We start from the raw sequence: 8,836 nt of genomic DNA, 5'->3' as shown, positions 1-8,836 counted from the left end.
GCAAAGAGATACATCTCACCCAGACCCATTACATCCTCCAATGGTCCCTGCTCTATTTTTGCCACTCCCCTCTGAGCTGGCCTCAGGGAAATTGCTTACGGCGTCTAACCTGGATCTTTTTTTTCTTCTCCGGGCTGGGGTTTGGTTGGACATCGGCTTTCCTGTGTGAGCCGGGCAAAGGGGCGGCGCCGGTGGGTGGGGGGGTTATAGTTAGCAGCAGGTGCTGATCCGGCCAGGATAGATGAGTGTGCCTGGAATCTGACACTTACAGCTAGATCAGTCACAGGCTCCTCTATATATAGACCCATACTATCAGGGCCAGATAGCCATAGCTTTAGCTGCTTGCCTGGGAACACTGGTGGGGAAATACAAAGCTTGAAGTACAGCCCACACATTGTCCACTTAACCTTACATATGAGGTTATACTTAATGTTGAGGGAGGGGTGAATGCATGAGCCCCTCTGATGAATGAATTATTTGTGTGTATGTGAATGCCACTTTAAGGTGTAAATGGGGTACTACAGGTCAAAGGTTAACATAGACCACCCAACTTTGACAGCTCACATGCAGAAGTCCTGCATGGTAGCTGACAACACTCTGTAAGGGGCTTTCACATGTTTTAAGTCACGTTTTTCCTTTTTTAATGTCTTTATAGTTGATGTTCCAGGGTCACTCCCGCCGGTGGACATTTTTAGCTTCAAATTAACTTTTAAGTTTCATTCTTTCCTGTCATAAAACAGCACAACGTCAAAACGTCTGATCAAAAGTGATCATGCTATTTTACTGTTACAATAGCAGGACCCTCTAAGCCACGTCGTGGCTGTCTGGGCATGTTTTTGATGGGAGGGAGTTTAGATAAGCCCCCTGTCCCAAACTTAATACCTCATGGGATTACTATTCATTCTCAGTCATTAAGTCACTCACGGCAAGCCAATAGAAAATCTTTGATTGCAGCCCAACTAATCGTAGTTCGGGCTGTGACTTAGGGTACGTCTGTTGAATCAAGCAGTTGATACAACACTGAAAAGTAAACTATCTATTAAACATATGGCATCATACATATATAATTTGTCCCCTTTTACTCTCTGAAGTGTCATACATGGTCACAAGTGCGCATATTTTTAGTGTGGCTGGTCAAAATGGGAACTCACCCCAGGTCCATGACCTGGGTGTAGGTCTCTCTTTCACAGAGCTACACAGCTTTGTCTTTTTTTGTTTCATCATTAATATAGAAACTCATAAAGGTTTATAAACCAATGTCAGGGATATCCTGAAAATGATTGACTATTTCCCTCGATGCTCTAATGACATGGCGGACATAAATTATCATTCCATTGACTCCCTGAGGTCTCAGGTCATTTTCTTGATTTGACATACTTTCTCAAATTCACCTTTTAAACTATAAGCACTGTCGCATTATGTGTTATGAATAAAAAAGTGTAAAACATGATTGTTCAAAACAGTACAGTTTCAAAAGGTTTGGAGGGGTCAACATGCATGTGTGTGTGCAGGGTTAAAGCTGGTGTGAACTAAAGTGCACAGGAGGTCTGATATATTTGAACTTCTGTGGTTAATGGCAGCTCAGTAGACAGGAGGAGGACTCAGAGGGAAAGAATGATGAGCAGCTCAGCAATGGGGAGCTTTGGTCCACATCACTGATAGATTAGTCATACCAGCCTGCTCAAGTCCAAAGACCTAACCCACCCTCAGCAATGCACACCATAAAGCTGTGCATAAACAATACACTGCCGTCTATATGCACGTTTGTATGTATGAAGACAAATAAACATGCTTCATACTTTTTTCTCCTTGTGTTCTATTTGTGGGAGATGATGGTCAACAAGGGTTCAGTCTCATGATGGTCTATTTAAGTGACAGTATGTAATACTTACAAACAGTGAGAATATAAACACAAGCTCACATTTCAAATCTATCTTTTTTTTTAACTGACCTAGTTCCTCTTTTAGGCCAGGTTGTATATACTCCATATTTCTAACATTCAGTGGTGAATGTAAGTAACTAAGTACATTTACTCTTAATTTTGAGATTTAAACGAAAGTCGGACAAAAATATAATGCTTCTACTTTTGATACTTTAAGTTTTTCTGAGGATAGTTTTTCCAAAGAAATGTTATGCAGGCCTTTTACTTTACTTTTTAAGTACTTTTACTGTAAAGGATTTTACTTAGATATCTTAGCTAGTAAAGTACTTCGTCCACTAATGCTAATATTAGAAATGTTTTATTTCAGTGATGGACAATTTTGAGGTATTGTACTGTACCTGTATGTAATGCTACTTTGTAGTTTAACTCCACGACATGTAATACTGTATTTGTTTACGCCACTTCATAGATTTGAATGCTTTACTAACGCTAAGTAAATTTTGGATCAAGATTTACATACACAACAAATGCTAGTGATGATTGCCTCATTAAAATGATTGCCTCATTAAAACATATGAGGCTTTGCAACAGTACAGATGAAACTACAAGAAGGCTACTTAAAGTAGTTTAAAAAAAGAGCGCTACGGTGGGCAGCTGTAACATTAACGTGTTATACGTACGATTATAAGTGGTATCCGAACTGTGCCCACCTTTAAAGGACAAGCTGGCGTGCAAAGGAGAAAGTAAAAACCCCATCGCAGCGATGGACGTCTCTTATTGTGAAACGGCCTGTCTCGGCTGAATGCGACACAGGAAGATCCGCATCGCGACTGCTGGCGAAGTGCTGCCATAACAGGCGAGTGGCTAACGCTAATGTTTGCTAACTAATTAGCAGGATAGGTGAGTGGCGTTCATTTAAACGTGTCTTACGGTTCAGTCGAGGGCGACAGACATCTCACGCTTTGGGGTAGCGTAACACAAAGAGGACAGGCGGGTTGTCACTTCCTCCTGACGGGCTTTGGGCCTCGGCAGTCCGCAGCTGGCTGACATCAGCTAGCAGCAGCCGAGGAGCGGCTAGCTGAGCCTCAGTAGCCGGGGCACCGTTTGTTTATGTTAGCTGAGCGACGGCTTCGTTTTTATAACTTACCGAAAACACATCGCTGGTCGCGTGTGGCCCTTTGGTATTCATCGTTGTTAGTGAGTAATACTAAAACCAAAGGTGGCATTTAAGTATTAAAATAGAAATTTTAGCGTGCGTTTCTGTAGGTTAGCTCTGTTACGGTAACTGCTAGGTGGACATTTTATAAACGCAGAGTTACAGTAAAGCTAAGCCTCTCGGTGACTTTGTGTTTTTTTTTTTAATAACAAGACCCGAAAACGATGCGAAGTCAGACCAGGGGTTCTCACTAAATCCCTGATACCATGTTGTCACGTGAGCTGATGAATGTGTACTTTGTCTGGGTGAGAGCTCGTGGTGCTGTAGTTAGTAAACACCAGGCCGCAGAGGACAGTGGGCAGTGTTGAACGCTGGGAAGGCCTTGCTGGTTGTCAGCAAACTTTTAATCAGGGCAGTACTTGGTCGGTTTGCATGTATCTTCTCCTGATGATGGTGATAAAAAAAGATGCTCGTCTACCAGCTGTCAAATGTCTTTGTAAAAGCATTGTGTCACTACGCTGGGGCGACCACTGGGATGGGATTGTCAGTGTGTTTTCGTTTTGCCGAATTTGTCATTGTTACAGTGCAATAATGGGGATTTTTTTTTCCTAATGGGTCCACAGTCTAAATTTGTAGGATTTTCTTTTGTGTCGTATTTACTGCAAAGAGCTGCAAACTAACGTCCAAGAGAAAACAACAACATTAATTATTTCAGCCTGATTTATGCTTTAGCTGGGCTGACATATCACTGCTGCATTGTCTGTTGGGAACATCTGTATTTAAGGTTTTTTAGAAACAATGCTGTCATGACATTGCACTGACAAGTTTGATTTTTATTTATTTATTTTTTCAGTAAAGGTTACAAATATATATATATATATATATATATATATATATATATATATATATATATATATATATATATATATATATACACAATGACGATGATCTATATCTATGCTGGTACTTAAAAAAAACAAAGGCTTTGACCTGTAGTTTTTTTTTTTTTGTTCTGTTTTCTTTTTCTCTCTTAACCTCTAGGTGTTGTGGTGTGTGTGCGTGTTCCAGTCTGAACCATGGAGCAGTGTGCTTGTGTTGAGCGGGAGCTGGAGAAAGTGCTTCATCGGTTCGTAATGTATGGCCACCAGTCCGAGGAAAGGCTAGACGAGCTCCTGCGCAGCGTCTGCGAGATAAGGGGACAGCTAGTTGCTTTTGGTAAGAAAAAAAACAATGCATACGGTGCTTTATCTGTGCTAAATCGTAATTTAAATGGTCACATAATTTTGGAGATATGCAGAGTGAAGACTTTTCCTTTTTTCCTCTCTCACAGGAGTACAAGATGCAGACTTATCAGTCCTATCTCAGACTATGGCACAGTGTTGTAAGAATATCAAAGAAACAGTGCAGATGCTAGCCTCCCGACATAAGGACATTCATGGCAGTGTGTCAAAAGTGGGCAAAGCCATTGACAGGGTAAGGACAGGGGGACCAACTTTATTTAAATATTCAACATTGGGTATGCTTACACTTAACCGTTGACATGCTTCTCTGCAGAATTTTGATGCAGAGATCAGTGCTGTGGTGGCAGAGACAGTGTGGGACACACCAGAGAGACAGAAATATCTGAGTGAGACAATAGTGGAGCACCTATACAGACAAGGGATGCTCAGTGTAGCAGAGGATCTTTGTCAGGTAAGTAACCGTAAAGCCTGCAATATGTTTTTGGGTAGGAATGCGACTTGATTGGCTTAATGATGATTCATAACTGAAATGTATATATGCACACTGAGTTTAATCTAGTCTAATCCTTTTTCTTTCTTTTTTTTAAAAATTATAATTAATGAATCTTAATAATTCAAAATACACTTGTCTGTTTTGCAGGAGTCAGGTGTAGTTATAGATATGAGTATGAAGCAGCCTTTCCTGGAGTTGAACAGAATCCTTGAAGCTCTGAGGATGCAGGACCTCAGGCCGGCATTAGAGTATGTTTTATTTGACCCATTATCTATTTCTAGATGGTCATCGTCCTTGTAAAGAGATGAAAATGACTCAGACTATTTGCACACATTGGTGAAGATAGACATTCTTGCTGCTTTACGTTAAAATGCGCTATGAAAAACACAAGAACCTACTTGTACTTATTCATGTCTTGTTAGGTGGGCTGTGACGAATCGGCAGCGCCTTTTGGACCTGAACAGCAGTCTAGAGTTCAAGTTGCACCGCTTGTACTTCATCAGCCTGCTCGGTGGGGGAATCAACAACCAAATGGAGGCCTTGCAGTATGCCAGGCACTTCCAGCCCTTCGCCTCTCAGCACCAGAGAGGTAGGAGGCATACAGTGGCCTCATTGTGGCACAAATATGCTTAGCTTGAGTTGTGTTTCACTGTTTTTCTTAACCTTGAAAGAAGAGTTTTTTTTCACACCTGCACCTGTCTCCCTGCAGATATTCAGATCCTGATGGGCAGTTTGGTGTACCTGCGTCATGGCATTGATAACTCTCCGTACCGCAGTCTGCTGGAGACAAACCAGTGGGCCGAGATCTGTAACATCTTCACCAGGGATGCCTGCGCTTTACTGGGTCTCTCTGTAGAGTCTCCACTCAGTGTTAGGTGACGAACCAGCACACATTCATACCAAAGTAGAAACAATTAATTTGTATATTTTCTTCAGTTCAGGATGAAGTATAAACTGTATCATCACCATGTGCTGAAAGTATTTAAAAAGTGAGACTTAATTAAGGCTCCTGTGTCCATTTCTCTGCAGTTTTGCATCAGGCTGTATGGCTTTGCCAGTACTGATGAACATCAAGCAGGTGATAGAGCAGAGACAGTGCAGCGGAGTCTGGACGCACAAAGATGAGCTGCCCGTAAGTCTCTCCTGGTTTCCCAGCTGCATTTTTTTGCTTCTTTTTCACCATTCAATTGATTCACATCATGTCTGTTCCTGTAGATTGAAATCGACCTGGGGAAGAAGTGCTGGTACCACTCTGTGTTCGCCTGCCCGATCCTCCGGCAGCAGACCTCAGAGAGCAATCCTCCTATGAAGCTCATCTGTGGCCACGTCATCTCCAGAGATGCCCTCAACAAACTGACTAACGCTGGGAAGTAAGTCAGCAATACAGCCCAATTTATTGATTGATTGATCCATGCATGGTTGGATGAGGTTGTGTGGGTAGTTTTGGTGAAAAAAACCCCCACAAACTTGTGTTGTATGATCTTGAATTACAACATGTAACTCTTACATGCTCATTCAGGGTGTATTCTTTTCAAAATTGTTAATCAGAGGAGCCTAGAAAACTCATAGCAAACATTAAGTGTTTTTTTCTTCTTTCTTTTTTGCATTTAAAGACTCTTGACTTAAAGTCTGCAATCTTGTGGTGAAATTAATGGAAACCAATGGCTTTCAGTAAATTAAAAAAAATCAACAGTTCATGTTTAGAAAATGTCCAGCTATATAAAATGTTTAAAATGAATAGTTAATCTGCCAAAAACAACCAACATAAAATGAACAATCTGATTGCTGCTCTTCTTACACTCTCCTGTCTTGTTCTCAGGTTGAAATGTCCGTACTGCCCCATGGAGCAGAATCCGTCACATGCCAAGCAGATCTACTTTTGATACCGCACATTTCCTCACAAGTAAGGATGAAGTTCCCTGGAGCTCTTTGCATTTCCAGGACCATTTGCTCTGGCCCGTTTCCTCTGTCCCTGGCCTCTTGGCCTTTTTATTGTAAGCATTAAGGTTTGTCCCAGTGCTCCTCTGGACAGCCTTGGCCTTCCCGTAACCCATTTCGGACCCTCCAACTTTGCATAGTATACAGAGTCCAACGGGGATGGTGCAACTACAACCTGTAGTAAAGAGAGGAGTCTGTCAGTAATGAGAGCATCTTCACAAATAACCACCTGTGAAAAAGGTTCATTCATTGAAACTCATTTGCAAATGCCTGCAGAGTTTAAAGGCTTATCTTTCTTAAGTATGTAATACTTCATAGCGTTTTTTTTTCCCGGCTTTATAAAACTGTTTTGAGTTAGATGACTGCTTCTTTTTTTTTCTCCCTTGTGACAGAAGCAGTGGAATGATTGTGGATGGTTGAGTGTGGGTAAATGGCTTAGTTTTCAGAATGGTAATAAAACTCTATGATACATGAAAAAAAAAACAGAAAAACCAACTGTCTATTATTTGCTGGTGAGGGGAACTGTGGAGGTTGCTCTTGAACTGAACTCTTGATTGTGACCCATTACTTCTCTATAATGTAATAAAGGCCTCCCGTAGCTTGAAAGTCACTGTTGGCAGATGTAACCATTTGAGCTGCAAAACAATTCACTCATCAACGGTGGAACAGCTTTTTTTTTTTTTTTTTTTTTTTTTGTGACTGACTGCACCAGCAAGATCTTTCTTCATTGTAGAAGCTATTTGTCTTGTTCTATGTATGTATTTAACAAACAGTGACAAAAAGGAAACAAAAAATATATACTACTGTGAAATGTGCTTTGTTTCTATTTTTCATTGCAACCGCCACAACGGCTCATGTAAATTAAACTGAACGGCAACATGCATAAGCGACACTACTGTGCAACTCTCCAAAATATCGACTCAACAGTTCACACCCCGGTTTTGCCATCGCCTCACTCTGCCCTGTATTGTGTATCCTAAGCTTGCAAGCCATGTGATTTGGAGATATAAAGTGGTGTGATGGTAGCCGTATGGTCTGACTTGCAGTGACTGTGGGCTTGTGATTCAGCTTTACTCGTCGTGGGTGGGAAAGTCCTCTGATCATTGAGGCTGCTGTTTAATATATACTTAGAAAATGCCTCTGCTGCATAGCTTTTTATTTGAGATTAAGTCAAAAATAGAAATATTAAATACATTTTCCTCAGGGTTCATTGTAACAGTTCATACCACATTTTGCAGTTACTATTAAAGTTGTACATTTCTATAAGGAGTCTTGAACAAAGACGACACATATTTTACTGCTGAGGCTCATGGTTTGGGTGTTTTTGGAGTTTGTATATATTATTCAGCTGGTGTGTGAGCATACACTTGGGGAGAACGTGTCACAAGGTCCAAGGCATTTGGATGTACAATACATTATGTTTAGATGACCAATAAAAAATAGAATAAAAAGTGCAAGTTCCCTGTGTGTCCTCTGGAAACTGGTGATGTCACCTCACTCTGGTGAGGCATGTTTGTTCAACAAGCACCATACCAGCATAGCGCTCACTGATGATGCAACGTTTCACTCAATTTTCAGTCGGAGTTCAAGATATTTTATCCTGGTTTCATTTGGAAATGGGTAGAAGCACATGTTTTGTGTGGACTTTCGCTGAATTTCCTGTTTTTCTTTCTTTGTTTGACAATCATTCATTGCTTCTCGAGTGTTCCTTTAAATCGACCGCTGGCACTCCGTACTTCTGTCGTATTAATTTTGTTGACTGTTTGCATTTCCTGCTTTTGTGTGTTATGCAACTTTTATTGTAAATATTTACCCTCTAACATGTTTCATATACTTGCATCTGAATTTAAAATAAACATTTATACTCCAAGTCAGTTTTGGAGGCGTTTGACCGTGGCCTGCTCTCACCATAACTCACTTACCATTTTGATTTAAAGCCATTCCGCCTTCCTTTCTTCGCCACTAGGTGGCACTGTAGCTGCATTATCCAGACTCAGACGAAATAGCCTTGAAGTCTATGCAATCTCAAACTGAAGGGTTTTAATTTGAGTTTCACGAGCACGAACCATTCATTTTCCGCCATGATTTAATGTGGAATAATTGTGTGAATTTATCAGATGCGCTGC

At 40.9% G+C, this 8,836-nt stretch overlaps 1 protein-coding gene across 3 annotated transcripts; it reads left to right on the top strand.

Annotated features, from left to right (window-relative positions):
- Positions 1-2,618: 2,618 nt before the first annotated feature.
- rmnd5b (required for meiotic nuclear division 5 homolog B) lies at positions 2,619-8,167 on the top strand. Of its 3 annotated transcripts, none has more exons than XM_068595410.1 (10): positions 2,619-2,738; positions 4,080-4,253; positions 4,369-4,511; positions 4,593-4,730; positions 4,920-5,020; positions 5,195-5,361; positions 5,482-5,647; positions 5,802-5,904; positions 5,988-6,142; positions 6,592-8,167. In XM_068595410.1, exons 2-10 carry the CDS (start codon positions 4,115-4,117, stop codon positions 6,653-6,655), a joined length of 1,176 nt encoding a protein of 391 aa, XP_068451511.1. In that variant the 5' UTR covers positions 2,619-2,738; positions 4,080-4,114; the 3' UTR covers positions 6,656-8,167. The 3 variants fall into 3 exon arrangements, with proteins under 3 accessions (XP_068451511.1, XP_068451510.1, XP_068451512.1); XM_068595409.1 differs by having other exon boundaries at positions 2,715-2,782; XM_068595411.1 differs by lacking the exon at positions 2,619-2,738 and adding an exon at positions 2,969-3,079.
- The last annotated feature ends 669 nt before the right edge of the window (positions 8,168-8,836 follow it).

The sequence above is a fragment of the Clinocottus analis genome, unplaced genomic scaffold (genome assembly GCF_023055335.1).
Source record: "Clinocottus analis isolate CAN_PGR_092001 unplaced genomic scaffold, fCliAna1.0.p SCAF_10, whole genome shotgun sequence".
Lineage (NCBI taxonomy): Eukaryota > Metazoa > Chordata > Actinopteri > Perciformes > Cottidae > Clinocottus > Clinocottus analis.
Note: the sequence above shows the minus strand (reverse complement) of the source record. Positions and strands in the feature narration are given on the sequence as shown.

Excerpts from the sequence above, each read along its gene's own strand:
- rmnd5b (XM_068595410.1), top strand. The coding sequence starts at position 4,115 with ATGGAGCAGTGTGCTTGTGTTGAGCGGGAGCTGGAGAAAGTGCTTCAT. Across the intron at positions 5,362-5,481 it reads CGCCTCTCAGCACCAGAGAG|ATATTCAGATCCTGATGGGC; the intron begins GTAGGAGGCATA and ends GTCTCCCTGCAG. Across the intron at positions 6,143-6,591 it reads AAACTGACTAACGCTGGGAA|GTTGAAATGTCCGTACTGCC; the intron begins GTAAGTCAGCAA and ends TCTTGTTCTCAG.